General features: G+C 35.9%; 1 protein-coding gene across 1 annotated transcript in view; it reads right to left on the bottom strand.

Moving 5' to 3' along the window:
• Positions 1-17,554, bottom strand: part of UBR5 (ubiquitin protein ligase E3 component n-recognin 5) — a 137,220-nt gene that overhangs the window by 1,031 nt on the left and 118,635 nt on the right. The window contains 11 exon segments of the mRNA XM_032316474.1: positions 2,803-2,888; positions 4,328-4,472; positions 6,050-6,163; positions 6,585-6,740; positions 8,019-8,103; positions 8,319-8,494; positions 10,744-10,804; positions 12,160-12,290; positions 13,180-13,324; positions 13,890-14,001; positions 15,483-15,726. Coding sequence (XP_032172365.1) covers positions 2,803-2,888; positions 4,328-4,472; positions 6,050-6,163; positions 6,585-6,740; positions 8,019-8,103; positions 8,319-8,494; positions 10,744-10,804; positions 12,160-12,290; positions 13,180-13,324; positions 13,890-14,001; positions 15,483-15,726 — 1,455 coding nt within the window.

Consider the following 17,554-nt stretch of genomic DNA (forward strand, 5'->3'; position numbering starts at 1 on the left):
GCTCAGCGGGGAGCCTGCTTCCCCCCCCGCCCCGCCTGCCTCTCTGCCTACTTGTGATTTCTCTAATAAATAAAAATCTTTTTAAAAATTAAAAAAAATAAAATTCACACAGATTATCAAAAAAGTTGTTTTGCATTTTATCTACCAGCATATTTTCAGTGCTATATTATGATTCAGAAATAATTTTATTAAAGTGTTGGGGAGTATCTACTGTACATAAAATCCATGCAATAAGCCTATTAACAATGAGTTTTACTACACATCTATTTTGTGTGACATTGTGTAAATAAGATAAATGTTAACTTCTGTACTTTTTATCATTCCTCACTGATCTATACATACATACACACATTACATTCTTACATTGCCCAGTTCCTATTACTTAAAGGTAAGGCTTTTTAAATCTAATGCATTCCAAAATGCACAACTAAAAATACAAATATAGCCAATATCCCAAAGTGACTAGAAAACCTAAATGAAGTACAGTTGACCCTTGAACAACATGGGTTTGAACTACATGAGTCCACTCACATGTGGATTTTTTTTTTTTAAAGTAATCTCTACACCCAATGTGGGGATCAAAGTCACAATCCCAAGATCAGGAGTTGCATACAGGTACCCCACATGCAAAATTTTTTTAACAAATCACCACATATAGGACTATAAATATATTTTCCTTATGGTTTTCTTAACAGTTTTTTTTTAGTGTACTTTAAGAATACAGTTAGAAATAATACATATATAAAATATGTGTAATGGACTCTTGTTACTGGTAGGCTTCTGATCAATAGCAGGCTATTAGTCAAGTTTTGGGGGGAGTCAAAAGTCATACTCAGATTTTCAACTACATAGTAAGCTGGTGCCCTTAACCCTCACATCATTCAAGGGTCGACTGTATTCCGCTTTCCTGAAAAATTGTTTTACGTGAAATCTCGAACTTCCATAGGAGGAGGCAGAAAAAGAATCCCTGCTAAGTGTCTCTTCAAAGAATTTTATAAAAGATGCTCTAAAGATAAAGCTGGTCCAATCCACTCATTTTACACATAAAGAACAAACAAAGTGTTTCTCCAAAGAGGAGTATGATTAGCCAGGGTAGATAGAACTACCACTGCTGGACATCCCAAAAGTTGGAAGAAGAGAAATATAGTAGAAGACTTTTCAGAACTTTTACTAGTAAACTGTAACTAGGAGGGGAATAAACTTATGTAGTCTTACCCAAAAGCCCCAAATACCCTATAATTTTCAGTATGCTCTGAATAGTCTCTTATGTCCTTCCCGTTCTTATCCTCAGACACATCAGGATAAAACCAACAACTGTGAAGCACTCTTCCCAAAAGAGAAGAGGGAAAAGACCCCCTGATATACTACTTAAGCCCTACAAATAGAGAAGTGACTTTCACAAATTAAAGCTGTCCATAGAAAATTCTGAGGCCCTTTCCAAAGGGAGATCTTCTTTCTTTCATTTCAAAAACTGAATAGCAAATTTATCTTCCAGTAGAAGGAAGAAACTGCAGTGAAATTTAACTTGATTGATAGAACTGAGAATTTACTCGTTTAAAAACAGAACATTACAACTAGGGGATTAAAAAATAGTCCATTAAAACCTTCGAATTTATAGCCAATCATTTGTTTTTGGTACATCTTACAGAACCGATATGGCCCCTTTCTTAAAGAAACAAGGACCTGAATCAAAAACTGACCACAGGTGGTAGAACCCTAACAATGAAACAAAAAAGGATAGATACAGTATTAGCACTGGCAGAGACTTCAGGATCCAAAAGACAGGGAAAGCTGCACGGAACCAAGTATATGGAATCTACCTATGGAACGACCTCAGTGGAAATTATTACCACAGTAGCTAAAACCAAGAATAGAACCAACAGACAGGATTAGCAATAGAACTGTCTCCCTACAGAACAGAAATACTGGAAGGCTCCTGGGATCATGTAAAAATTAGAGAGTCCTAAATGCAGAACCACCCCCCCCCCAAAAATAAGTTAGTAACTCAGTTAAAAGTAAAGGGGAAACTCCCCAAGTTTCATGTTTTCCCACAGAACTATTTTCCCTCTCAAATAAAACTGGAGGATATTTCTAGAAATTGGATCATTTTTATATATTCCACAAGTAGTCTGGTTTTAGTTACTGAGAACTAAGGCTGCTTTGACAGGAAAAATTTTTCAGGGAACCATTAAGGAATAGGAGTAGAAAGGATATCTAGGATTTTCCAGGTTAAGAATGCCTTTCAAGACTAATGGACAGGTTGATTTGGTTTTATACTAAAGGGTGGATATAGATTCCATTGACCTGGTAAACTTTTCACAGTGACTAAAGTTTATATTATCTAGTTTATGATTCTAATTAGTAGATAAGATTGAAATCATAGATGTAATACCCACATACCACAAGCTATGTTATTCCAAGTACACACAAAGCAATCAAGATATTATTCAAAAATTTTGCGAAGACTTGCCACTGGTCAAAAGGATTAAGGTATATGAAAGGTGTAGCCAGCATATATAAGCACTATAGGGAAAATGAAACCTGTCTCAACAATTAACTGGTATTATCTTCCGGGACTAAAAACAGTATAGCAATAGCTAAATGCGTTTTACTCTGTTTACAGGCTTTATTAATACTTCAGATTTTCAGTTCTAGAGTAGAAAAACTAAAACTGCCTTATATTTCTGATTTCCTTAGCCAAAATTAAAATGATCAACCACTGTTTGCAAACTTAAAAGGCTACCATACACAGCATTATAGAATTTCATTTCTTCTACAAACTTCGTGAAATTTTTGACTTACAAGATCTTGTCGTTCAGTCATGCTCATCTTCTCTACTATTGACCAGAACCAACGCTTGAATTGCAAGAGCTTCTCAGCATTTTCTCCTAAGAATGAAGAGTATAAATCCAGTCAGTATACTGTATCCATTGTTATTTTAAAATACTGCCTCTTATAAAAATAGCTTAAAACTGAAATGTTATCTAGGATCAGAGGTCTAATTCCTAATAGAATTAGGACCATTTGCATAATGTAAAACCTATTCATTAGTCAATCCTGACTTAAGATGACCAAGAAAAATGGACTACCAGCCTCAAAAATGATAATCATATAGCTTTAATCCCATCTGTAATTCATGATTCTTCTCATGAACTAAAATCAGGACTTCAAAATTTTAATGAGTTTACAAATCACTTGGGGGATCTTTCTAAAATGCAGATTCTCATCTACTAGGTCTACGGGGAGAAAGGAAAGGAATGGAGATTCTGCATTCCTAAAAATCTTCTAGATGATGCTGATGCTGCTTATCTGAGGATTAAATTTGGAGGGGCTTTAGATATTTATTTTCCCCTCTTAGGTTTTTGGTTTGTAAATGAGACAAATTCTTATCTTACAAGTACTGAAAACTGTATTAAAAAGTAGCACAGGGGCGTCTGGGTGGCTCATTGGGTTACAGCCTCTGCCTTTGGCTCAGGTCATGATCCTAGGGTCCTGGGATCGAGCCCCACATCAGGCTCTCTGCTCAGCAGGGAGCCTGCTTCCTCCTCTCTCTCTCTCTCTCTGCCTACTTGTGATCTCTATCAAATAAATAAATAAATAAAATCTTCAAAAAAAAAAAAAAGGTAGCACAAAAACTATTATACAATGAATCTATACGTTGCCGAGCACAAAGGAAAAAAAAAGAGAATTTATCCAAATAACTCTGCAAAATGTAAAAGGGGAAAAACTGGTACCTTCATGTACACAGTAATTATGACCTATACCTGGAATCCTCTCATAAGGACTTTCTTGGAGCTTCCAGTGTTTTATTGTATAGTCACAGCTAAAATTCTATTCTTAGGACTTTGAAAACAGAGATGCAACAAATCAGGCCCTGAAGATAAATGTTATTCTAGGAGGATTATCACTACCTGTTGTTATTCTCTCTAGATTCTCCGTGTGTTTGTGTGTTGTTACATCTTTGTAAGTGAGCTTTGGGGCCGGTTCTACAAAGCAAACACCATACAAATTCTTTAATTAGAAAGTCTAAGAGAAATTAATTGGGAAACGCCAATAGAATTGTCACATGGATTATTTTTTCTTACTACATAAAACTTCTTTTATGTAGCTGCTCACCACAAAGAATTTTTACTTGTATTTATACTAAACCATATATTCTTTAAAACCTAGAAAAAGTAGAAGAATTAAGAATAACCTAATGCTAAGGCTAGTCCAAGTTTATCTTAAAAATGTAGGCAAAAAACTTTTAAACATCTGAGTAACATAGCATTTCTAAGCCCCATAAATACATCTATTTTATTCCTTAAAACATTCAAAAATTTCATACCTGATTCATCATTGAAAGAGGTGAAACTGATCAACATCTGCACATTAACTTCACCACAGCCATTTACCAAAAGCCTAAAATCTTCTGCTGTTAAATCCTCTAATGAATTTTTTGGAAGCACATCCAGTAGACCTTTCCTCATTGCCTATAGAATATTTTAAAAATTACCTTTTTATTAGTCTCGGTACTGTATTTTCCATGTAGCATTACTGTTAAAGCCCAATATCTAATTTCAGACTAAGAATACTAGATCTCATTTTAAGCCAGAAAGAAAAATTAAATTCTGTATTTTGAAATAGATTCAAAAGAGGCAGAGGGGGAAAAAAAGGCAGCATGAACAGGCTACAGGTTCGAAAGTGAAATAGTATTGTTTTACAGGATTTAACTGACCATAATTTAATTATGTTAATAAAAAGCTAGTCTTTAAGTAAAAATATCTTCAATGTGTCAGACATGCTATCCTGTCACATCCTATGAAAGGTATCATAATGATAAACACAAATCTGAAATCCAGAACCTTACTGAGCAATTACAATGTGCCAAGAACTGTTCTATGCACCTTACATTATTAATGCATTTAATTTTATCCTTATTTTGCAAAGAAGGGAGCCAAGGCACAAAGCACTTAAGTAGTTTGCTAATGTCATATAATATTAAAGAGTGTTATAGCCATGACTTGAATCCTGACAGTATGACTTCAGAACCTGCACGATTATTTGCAGCACAGGAATTAGAACACTTGACAAGGGACACCTGGGTGGCTCAGTCGGTTGAGTATTTGCCTTTGGCTTAGGTCATGATCCCAGGGTCCTGGGTTGGAGTTGCGCCAATGGGCTTCTTGCTCAGTGGGGAGCCTGCTTCGCCCTCTGCATGCTCTATCTTTTTAGCAAACAAAATCTTTTTGACAAACACAGCAGGCCTGATGCTGCCCTTTAGAAGCCCTCACTGGGATCCTTGGCTGGCATCTGGAAACTTGGCTTTACTGATACAGCTATTCTGAATGCCTGGAGCAGTGAACCTGCTGCATTAGCTGCCTAGACTACTTGTGCGAACAGTGTGATTTATGATGAATTTCCTCTAAGAGTATGAATTTCAGTATTCATGGCTGGATGCATAGGGAGAAAATGCTTACAGGACTGGCCTCCAGAAAAAAAAAAAAAAAAGAAGACGACAACGACGAAAAACCTAGGTTGCAACTCTTAAGCAGGCTTCTCTAAGCACAAACACTGTACATGTGTTTCTATAATTCACTGCTGAAGGAAAGAAGTATGTTCTCTGTGACAGCCCCACAGCCTGAGAGAACTTCAGAAGGCTGCACACCTACATTCCTCCAGACTTGGTCTCATGTACTTTTTCCTTTGCTGAGTCCTTTTGCTATAATAAGCCATGACTATAATTTCCTTGGAATCCTTCTAGTTGGTCACCTAGACATGGGCGGTCAAAGGACCCTAAAGCAGTAGTCATTTCAGTTCCACAAGAATCCTTTCTGAACTTTACTCACCAAATTGACTTTCGGATGATTACATGGTTTTTCCAAATAGTTTTACTGAAAAAAGAGTGCTTGGTCTGGAGCCAGGTATAATTTACATTGTGCATAAATTAATTCGGTTTAAAAGTTTTAACCTTTGGTAGGCAAGCTGAATATACTCTGAACTAGTTTACCACACATGAAGACACAAAGAGCCTCATCAGATCAAACAACACTTTCTAGAAAGTACTCACGTGTAACGGCTGTTCTGCAACTACCAACATTCTATGTTCTGCATATTTCCGCACATACTCATACACATTCTGGGGAGTCACTGGTATATTTACACCATTAGGAATAAGTTCAACCTGTAAAAAAATTTAACATAGGTATTTAAAAGTGATCTCAGGGTAGTCAGATCGAGCCCTGTGTCTGGCTCTGCACTTAGTGCGCAGAGTCTATTTAAGAGTTTCTCTTTCCCTCTGCCTACCCTCTACTGTCTCTAAAACTTAAAAAAAAAAAAAAAAAAAGTTTAAAAAAGGAAGATAATTCTGTATCTGACAAGTATCTAAGAGATGAAAAAAAAAAAAAGGTACAAAAAATCTTCTACCTTTCGGTCTGTCTCATTAACTCTCCATCTCTGGGTACCTGTCCAGATATGTACTGTGGTTTTTCTCTGTATGTTTTTGTGTGTCTCTTGTTCTGTCCCCATCTAAATTGTTTCTATAGAAGCAAAACAAACTAACCAAATTATCTTGCCAGAATCAGAAAATTATATGTTTGCTTTACCTGTCCTCCACCCTCTTCTTTACACAAGTCAATTGCAAATGCCAAATCCATTGCAGAGAAAACAGCATCAGCATCTGAACTCTGAGAAGCGAGGATAAGTTGCCGTAAACTCTCATACATCACAGGATCAAAAAAAGCAAAATCATGCCAATTGACCTAAGAAAGTAATCATATGAAACAATTATGAAATATCTTTACTGAATTTTATTTAATTTGAAGATATAAAGAATATTCCACTAAATATAATTGATTTGAAGAGGTAAAATGTTAATCTTTGACTCTGATAATTAACTTTCAAAATACAGTAAGATATATTTTGAAAATAATTTAAAGCCAATAGTGGAGGAATTAAGTTCCAAAACAATTTGCAAAAACCTGCACTTATTATTAAACAGTGATTATGCTGAGCAGCGGGTCCTTAGTATATACATCCTATTTAGTCTTGATTATAATAAAAAAATATAGATTATTCTAGATGACGAATCTGATGCTCAAGGGAATTCAGTAACTTATTGAAGGTCATATCATTGGGTTAAACTTGAGTCTATTTGATTCCATCTTCTCCCCAAACCGTGTTAAAAAGGCTCAATGCATCAACATTTCTGAGCTGTGGCTGAGCTTTAAATCCAGTTCTTCTTTGCACAAGAACATTTTTGCTGGAATACTTTAAGAATTCAATAGAGTCAGAGTTTACATCATTACATGTGTACATGCATACAAATGTACACACACATTTATATGATATGAATAGAAAACTATTCATCTGTGGGTTTGAACAATGTGAATTCATATCATTTGCATGATATAAATTGCTGGAAAAGACTACAATATTTCATTGTTTTGTGTCAAGTAATTTCTTTTTAATACCTTTAGGAACACTGGCAGTTGTGTTTTAAATCAGAAGTTGCATAATTAGTATTACACATAGATTTTAAAGGATGTGGTCTCCCCCTCCCCATATAAAAAGAATGTGTAGGCAGACTTCAAAGCAATAAAGAAATTATGCTAATTCTACCACTCAGAGAGAAATATTAAGCATGCTGTGCTGTATTTTCTCACATTCTTTTGTCCCCTCTCCCTCCTGCACATCTTACATATATTTTTGAAGCCAACAACACTCTTTTCAATAAAATACTACTTCTACTTCTACCACCTGTTTGAACAAATAGTAATAGTTAAAATCTATTAAGCACTTACCAGGCACTACAGTTTTACCATTTTGCAAATGGGAAAATATGCCATAGGTGTGAGGGGATTTGTCTGCATCAAGATCCAGGTCTGTCAGACACCCCCAAACCCACCAGTGTCACCCATTCCTGCATGTATTGAGATTATTTTTTCCCATGTCATTAAATGTTTGAAAATGCTTTATAATGGCTATAAAAGGAAAATTTTGCAATTGTAAAAGCAGTTAGGTTCATTAAAATCACTTACTTTCCTACCAAGCAACACTTTAATTACATGTCTATTCAATGTAATAGGACATAGTTCATTCTGTAACAGACATAGTCCAAGAATCCTAAAAATAAAAACAGGGAAATATATTTAAATTTGAAAGTAATTCTAAAACACATATAACCCCACACATACATACATAATATACACACAGTATTTTGAGAATTCTACAGCCTCATTTCTAATCAGTATGAAGAACATATACACATTTTAAAAACGATTGTTTTAGAAAATCTCAAACTGAAATTGTTAAAAAATTTAAGATTAGCGTTATTTTACCTGCCAATGTTTCTGAAACAATTCAACCTTGCTTCTGTGTTTTTGCCAGGCCTTGGAGTATAAAATCCTCTTTTTCCAGGTTGGTAAAACAAAGGGGCATTATCGTCACCATCGTCTGTATCGTCTAAATCCATATCTACAACACTTCGACTAGAGCCATGACGCTTTCGGTTTTCCTAATAATAAAGTATCAGGTTAAGTCCCAAGTTTTGTTTTTTTGTTTTTTTTTTAAGCTTTTATTTATTTGAGAGAGAGCACACATGCATACAAGGGGGGTAGGGAGAGAGAGGGACAAGCAGAGTTTGCACTGTGTGTGAAGCCTGATGCAGGGCTCAATCTCAGGACCTGAGACCATGACCTGAGCAAAAATCAAGAGTTGGACACTTTACCAACTGAGTCACTCAGGCACACCCCAAGACTGATTATTTTTTTTTTTTAAGATTTTTATTTATTTGTTAGAGAGAGAGAGATACAGAGCGCAAGCACAGGCAGACAGAGTGGCAGGCTAGAGGCAGAGGGAGAAGCAGGCTCCCTGCCGAGCAAGGAGCCCGATGTGGGACTCGATCCCAGGACGCTGGGATCATGACCTGAGCCGAAGGCAGCCGCCCAACCAACTGAGCCACCCAGGCGTCCCACCAAGACTGATTTTAAAAACAAAACATATGAACCAGTTGTCTAAAATCACTCAAAGGGAAGTCAGGTAGGTAAAGCAATGTTTATATTTAAATGTAAATTTTTTAATTCATCTTTTCAGAACTGTGATACTTATATAAAGCTCATACCTATTAAATCTTTAAATTCTCTGTCCATTTAAAATCACTAATGAAACTGGTAGCTTCTTTCACCCTAATTCCTTAAAGATACTTTTGCTGGATATAAGAATGATGAACCACTGTCTTCTGGCTCATACCTTTCTGATGAGAAATCCACTGTCTTTCAAATCACAGTTTCTCTATATGTAAAGCACTGTTCTTTGCTTAGTTTTACAGCAACTCAATTATAATACATATAGACATAGTTTTCCTATTTAGGGTTCATTGACCACCTTGAATCTATAAATCTTGGTACCAAATGTGGGAAGTTCTTGGCTGCTATTTCTTCAAATATTCTCCTGTACTAGTCTTTCCTCTTCTTCCAAGCGCTTTCAATGACACGGATGTCTGATCTTTCATTATGGTCCCACAGATTCCTGAAGTTCCTTTGTTCAAAATCTTCTCTCTGTTCTTTAGATAATTTCTGTCTTCAAACTGACACTTTCCTATCCTCTTCATTGAGCTACTGACCTATCTACTGAATTTTTTTCTTTTAGAAAAGTTGTACTTTTGTAACATTTTTCTTAAAGATTTTATTTATTTATTTGAGGGAGAGAGAGAGCATGCAGCAGGGGAAGCAGGCTCCTCGCTGAGCAGGGAGCCCAGTGCAGGAGTTGATCCCAGGGCTCTGGGACCATGACCTAAGCCAAAAGCTTAGCCACCCAGGCATCCCTAGACGTTGTACTTCTAATTCTAAGCTTTTCCCTTGGTTCTCTTTTACAGTTTCTATTTCTCTGCTATGAACCTCTTTCATTCAGTTCACTAGTGCTTAACTTTATCTCCTATTCTATCAGATAAAGATACCCCCATCTCCTAGAATATGAGATAAAGTCTTTGATAATTCCAACAAGTAGGTCATCTTAAAGTTAGCATCTACTGGTTCTTTTCCCAGGAGAACTAGTGGGTCTTGTCTGGTTCTTTGTATATTGAGTAATTTTGGAGTGTATCCTGGCCTTTTGAATATTAAGCTGTGAACTCTGGGTCTTGTTAAAATGATAGGGAGAATGCTGATGTTTTGGGGTTTAGCAGGCAATCACTCTGGTTAGATTCAGATTGGAAGTGTCACCATCTGTGCACAATGGTTCCAAAAACAGATTTTCAAAGCCTTTTATTTTTTGGGTCTGCCCTGCATTTGCACCATAGATAGTGTGGGACCTGGACAATACTACAGCTCAGTTCTCAAAGCCTTCTCTATTTTCCAACTAAGACCGGAGTTAACGAGATCAGCCTTCCTCTCTACCCTAAAACAATGCCATGCTACCTGTTAATCAATTTGACTGCCTTCTATGGTCTGTGTGCTACTATCTACTTTTCGGAATACTCAGGCAGTTCCTTTCACATTTTGTTCAGTTTTTAGTTGTAATTAGTAAAAGAGGTAAGATTGTATTGGGTCTGCTCTACCATGACTGGCACTGAAGTGTTTGGGGAACTAAAAAAGCCTTCCTTACTGCCTCTCCACAGGTCTCATTTTCTCTGCATCTTTGCACTCACTTCTTCCTTGAGTTAAGCACTAAGAAATTCATGACATCTCTAAAATTAAAGCTTAATTCAGGCTGTGCTAAATTGGGAGTTCCAAGTGCTGTTTATTAGCTCATGTACAGAACATCTCTTACCTGTACCTTTTCTGAGGAGTCTAATAATCCAAGATCCAGGATACTATCAGCTCCATTTTCCCTAAAAACAAATCAAAAACCTTTTACATCCCAGATAATTGAGGCTTCTAGAATTTAGTGTAGAGAAACATGCATTTGAATTTATAAAGATTTATAAATACATTTATTAAAGGCTTTAAAAAATATCCAAGACACATACCAGTCAGTGCAATTATAGGAACAGAAAAGTCAATACTATGTAACAAAAAAATTAGGTACTATATGTGTGATTCAAGATAATGAGCTAAGGGCTATCTGATTTACAACAAAATAATGCAGCTTCATAGGGGTACTGAAGCTTAAGCTCACAGGTAGCATTATAAAAGAACAGAAAATGTTCAGAAAGCAACTGCAACAGGAATCAAATTTTTTAGTGTGTTTAATTATTCTACAATACAAATTCACAGTACACTTTACACAGCCAGCTGAAAGGAATCAAAATTACACATTATTTGCATTCAACAGAAAGTACTAAATTGGCAATCCTCACATATAAAGGTTTTTTCCCAAATGGACATTCCTTGTAACCTTTTCTATAGTGGGTTGAGCTCTATCGGTGTTGATTACATCCAGAGACAGGGGAAAGGAATGAAGAAATAGTACATAAAAGCCCAGAGAAGAAAAACAGTAATTACCAATAAAGAAAATAAACCTCTAGCAATAGTCTTTTGACTTGGATGTTCAAAGGCTATGAAATAGGTAAGTGGCTGTTACATTTCAGTGCTTAGCCTACCCATTTATCCATTTCTACGACTATATCCAATCTAAGTTCCTGTGCAAGATCATGACTGGGAAGACAGAAATTTGCATCTAAAAAGCCTCAAACTGCATATAAGAGTAGTCTCAGGATAGAAGGCACAGATAAGTCTGGCCTATCTTCCTGATGTCACTTTTACTTTGTCACCTTGGAAAAAGAGAAATTTAACTATTAGATATTTTTAAGTTTTATATTAAAACAAATATACTACACAACAGAAAGCAAAAATTTGCGTGAATTTTTAAGATAAGTCAGGAGCTCTAAAAGAAACTTCACGCTTATGGCAAGAACTCAGGAACTACACCCCAGTTCGTTGAGATCTCTGGCCTCTGCCGTTAGGGGTATTCTGGTAGAGAATTTGGGATGTACTTTTTACAAGTTATTTCTAAATATCAGGTATATAAAAGATTTTTAGAACCTAAGTCAGAATGCTAAAATTCTAACTTTCTAATACATGCAAAACTCAATCGTCTCACTCACGGATTTTAAGCCCATCTCTTATAAAACCATTTGAAGTTGTGTACTTTATAGTATACATTTTAAGATATGGTAGCACCTACATCCTAAAAATAAAGTAGTTGATATTTAAACTGAAATGCCTTCCCAATTATATACATTACCGTCCGTGTGCTATAATGAGTTCCATGGCTTCATCCACTCTTGCCCTCAGAGAATCTTCACTTGCTAGAAGGAGAAGCAGCTGAGCTGGGGATAATTCCAACAGCATGCCAGTGATTTTACTTGCAAATGCCTGTAAACAACAAACAAAGTTAGTTGCCCTTACTCTGAAACCTCTTGTCTAAATCAACAATCTTTTAGCCGCCCCCACCCCCAAAAGAAGAAGAAAATGTAAGACACTTGGGAAACGAAAAAAACTTCTGAACTAGCTAAGGTATTTTATTAAACTGGAAGCTTAATTACAGAGAACTTTCAAAGTCTTGTTAAAGCTAGTTTAAAATTTGTATGACAAGCCTTTTAAGATTTCTGCTATCTATGAATAAACATACAAATACTCAGTTTCCATTTATCCCCCTCAGAGAGCCAGAAACCTTTCTTTCATGTAGGGTAGAAGAAAAGAATGGGAGGGAAGAAGTGAAAGAGGAAGAAGAAAGAAGACTATAATTAAGGCTAAGGATTTACTGAAAGAACTATAGCTGGTTTTCTGTTTTCTCTTGCTGTAACATACATGTAAGTCATGTATAAAGGAAAACAAACACAACTAGTTTGTTTCATAATATAGGAAAAAAACCTTTGACAGAACATTCAATATAAAAATCTGGCAATACTTAACAGCAATAATGTAGATTATTTGCAGTATGTCCTAGCTACAATTTAACAGATTAAAAAGTCTGTTTCAAAATAACAATTTGTACAAATAAAGGTACAAATTAAATGCACAGGTAATTACTTATGCACACAAGGAACTTATTAGGTAGAATGCCAACTTAGCACAGGTAGAAAAAACAAATCTTCAAGCTACCCTCCAGCAAATTTTGCTGCTTTCCCTCTTAAGCTTTCTTTTAACTATAGTCCTCAACCACATGACTTGAAAGTAGCTAACATTTTTACAATGCCAACTTTAATTAAAAAAACAAAAATGGCAGAGTCAGTTATGAGGAAGCCCAGTGCACCATACATACTGGCTGCATTGCTTGTACACGAGGATAAAGTCTCTCTCCAAGCGCCTGACGATGTGCCGGCAGAGGATCAGGATCATCACTAGGATTCCCTTCAGAGGCTGGTCGGAAGGGCCTAGTATCAATGGAAAGCTGCCTTCTGAAGTCTCTGTAAGAACAACAAAGCTATTATATCTTATTTCCCTTGTCTGCAAAAAACATCAGCACCACTGGTAACAAAGATGAAAAACCAGAACATATAGGTAGTTCCCTATGGGATTAAGGTGGTGGAATGCCTAATGGATGATGGTTGGAAAATAAAGATTTTCTAGATATTGTTACTTCAAAATCTGTAACTTTGCAATGCATAGTTCAATTTGATCCTAAGATTCTAAGGGAGCAAGCCCATAAAATACCAGAAATCAAAAATTCACCCACACTTCCTAGAAATTTTAGTCCAAAGTAAAATGCCACCCACCCTAACAGGAGAAAAATTAAGAGGTTTAAATATAACACAATTTCCACAAATAAAATTTTAAGACAAATTGGGGAAAGAATGATTTTCAGGGTTTTAAAAGCAAAATATTTTAATAATAGTACAGTTTATTTACCCAAATGTTAAAACTTTTTTTAAAAAATAGTACATAATTGAGACCCTCCTATTACAGGCCAGCTCCAATTTCATTCAAAATGGTGGTAGGTGGTATTTAGTAAAAGATACAAAATGATCTCACCTATCTCGATCTCTCCGAGAACCTGCTCGCAAGCCACTACTCCTTCTCATTTCCCTTTCTCTCTCCCTTTCCCGATCCCTCTCTCCTCTGTTCCTTAATCTCTGCATTAAACCTGGAAGAAAATGTGAAACACACTTTATTTAGATACATGTAAATGCAACTACTTTAACTTTGAAAGTCAATGGGAGGACATAAGAGAAATATAAGAACTTAACAGGTGAAGGTTATCTCTCTTAGCATTTTTGTTAGTGCCTTTCTCTGATTCTCTGGTTTGAAGGTTGGGGGTTAACTGTATAGAATGTACCCGGCATAGTAAGTATTCACTCAGTCATGAATTATGTCACAATTGTGAAATAATATGTAGCAACTGGGGCTGTCAGTTTCACCATAAGTAATGATGAGACTTCTTAGGTGATTTAGAGTCCTATCTCTTTTCTTTATTCTTAGTTTTGGGCATTGAGCATTTATAGACACCTAAAACATTAGCTATTACTATTTTCAAAACGTTGAGCATAATAAGCCAAAGGAAACCAAAGTATGGTTTCCTAAAGAGAATGCAGAAAAGTTTATTCTGAAATGTTACAACTTCCCAGGTTCCCTCATTCACATCTGCCAATTTCTTTTTATTATAAGAAAGTCAAATGGTAAAACTAATGATGAAAGGCTGGAGTACTCCACACATCTTTTCATCCTCAATCTTTCTTTCTTTTCTTTTCTTTTTTTTTATCCTCAATCTTTCTTGGAGCTCATTCAGCCTCTATGATGGCAGTTTACAGAACCTCAATACAGTATCACTAAAGCCTAGGTAAAATAAAGGATTTCCTTAGTAATTCCCTCTGCCTGAATTATCCACCTACACGATGACAATTCCTGCCCTCACTTTACATGAATCCCCAATTATAACCTACTTAAAGGCATTTGTAATTTTCACAGATTTTTTTATTTTAATTTGAAAATTAGCTAATAATCCTAATCCCTAAGTACTGGTCCTCAAGGAGGTACAACTTGAGCCAGGATGTTAAAAAGAAAATCTTATTACCAAAAAAACCCAAAGTCTTGCTAAATTATACAGTAAAATTAGTAATACAGTCAACCAATCTACATTTGCTTACGAGCTCCTTATTTCATTGGGGACTGGTAGCAACTCTGCAAATTGTACTCTGAATAGCACTGCTCTAGAGAACAGTATTTTCTTAACAATCTATGCTAATTAAATACAGGGTGGTGGAAATCTGTAATGTGCTCACTGATTTTTTTCTATTACTGTAGAACTTACAGCTTCCCACTCTCCAAACATGTAACAACTGAGATGAGAAACTCACTACTGCAGTCACATTTATGAAAATAAGTGGGGCAGTAAAAGAGCAGTGATGAACTGTTCATTAGAGTAGTTTAAACAAGAGTAAATCATTAATCTAGAAAAAAATTGTATAAAAATGTGTATTGACACTAAAATTCTCCCATTATAAATATACAACTGTGATTATAGTTGTTTTAATGAAAGAAGAATCTGTTTTCTCCTCTCAATCCCCTTTACCAATTTCATCCATTGAAATAATTTTTATGATGCTTGTTATCTGTAGATACACTTACTTGTATGAGTGCCTTTGTTAGCATTTTGGATACAATCTAAATTTGGTAGTTTTTCATTTGACAAAAATGCTTGTGCAATGGCTGTATAAAAACTTCGTGCTACACCACTGCCCTCTCCTGGCTCATCCTTAAATGTGACTTTTACTCTGTGTACAGCCATTGGTGTGGTAGCACATCTTCGACCAAAGTGATTGTTTAGCTGCCTCATGGTCTGCTGAATGAGAAGATCTCGATCCCGATCAACCTATTAAAATGCACCAAAAAAGTAGTAAAGTCAGTATTAGAAACTGCCTTGAAATTTTTCTGTATAAAATATGAAACTGTAATTTTAGTTTCTTGTTGAGAGTTTAACTACAAAATAATCTGGGTTCTTGGGAGCTTATATTCCAAATTTAAAACTTTTTTTTTTTTTGAGAGAGAGAGAGAGAGAGAGAAGGAAAGTGAACATGGGGGCGTGGGCGGGTGCAGATGGAGACAGACCATCTTAAGCAGGCTCTGCACTGGGCTCAGTATCGCACAGGGCTCAAATCTCATGAACCTGAGATCATGACCTGTGCCAAAATCACGATTTGGACGCTTAATAGACTGAGCCACCCCCAGCCCCAAATAAAAAACATTCTAAAGCATTTAAAAATGTCTTGCATTAAATCTGTATAATGGAATGTAACTCAATCTAACATTTTCTTAGTAAGTCTGTTGGAAAACAGCCATTTGTTCAGTTTTGTAATATACCAAGATAATTCCAAGTAAATAAAAAGTGTGTTTTAAAATCAAACACAAAAAAACCCAGCATATACTAGAAAACACAGATATATTTCTTTCGTGACAGAAAACGACAAGTAAAAGAAAAATGACGAGCTGGGAAAATGGTGAGTGTCTTCTGTTACAAAGCTGTATCTTCATATAGCACTGTAAGATAATGTGCTTCTAAAGAACCTTAAAAAATTGAGGAAAAAAACAACAGAAGAAAATGGGCAAGATATAACAGTTCATAGAAAAGTAATAAATATATGAAACAATCTTTAACTTTGCTCATAATATAAGAAATGCAAATTCAAACTACACGGAACGCGATTTCTTACCTAACAGATTGGCAAAAATCTAAACATTTGACAAACTGCTGGCACAACTATAGAGGCATCGCATATTAATGTTGCAAGTGCAAAAGTACAGAACCACCATGCAGAAGTATTTGCCAAAATTATATATACATATGCCTTTCTATGTCTAAGAATCTATCTCAAAGACACACATACTAGCCAAAAAGAAAAACACACACCACTATTCATAACTGCAAAAGATTAGAAATAAACCCAAATGTCTATCAGTAGGAGATTGGTGGGGTGCCTGGGTGGCTCACTTGGTTAAGTGTTTGCATCCCGCTCAGGTCATGATCCCAGGGTCCTAGGAGTAAGCACCACACTGGGTATCCTGCTTAGCAGGGAGCCTGCTTCTCCCTCTCCTCCCCACCCTGTGCCCTCTGTCGCAATCTCGGTCTCTCTCAAATAAATAAAATCTTTAACCAAAAAAAACAAAAACAAAAACCCACAACACCACCACCAAAAAACCTGTGATACAACCATAAAATGCATTACTAAGACAAAGCAGCTGTAAAAGGAAGGCGAACACTGCTCTACACAGCAATGGCTTTACCTCTGGGATATACTGTTAACTGGGAAAAGCAAGATGGAGTAAAATGTAGAGCACACTCGGGGTCAGGAATAGGGGAGAGAGATGGGTAATGAATACATACACACACATGCATGATTACAGTTTTTTTAAAAAGGAAGACAATGAAAAGAAAAGAAAAAAGAAAACCTGAAGGGGAAAGGTAGGCGCATGGTAAGAGACAGAAATAGAAACCAGATTTCCCTAAATGTAACTTCTTCTGTAGAGTTGTCCTTGCACTACTGTAGATATTTTACATTAATGACAAGAAACCAGATTTCCCTAAATATAACTTCTTCTGTAGGGTTGGCCTTGCATTATTGTAGATGTTTTACACTAATGACAAAACCAAACCAAGAAAAGGTGAGAAAGCAATCCCTAAAAGTTAAAAGCAAAATTAAACA

This window comes from Mustela erminea, chromosome 16 (assembly GCF_009829155.1).
Source record: "Mustela erminea isolate mMusErm1 chromosome 16, mMusErm1.Pri, whole genome shotgun sequence".
NCBI lineage: Eukaryota > Metazoa > Chordata > Mammalia > Carnivora > Mustelidae > Mustela > Mustela erminea.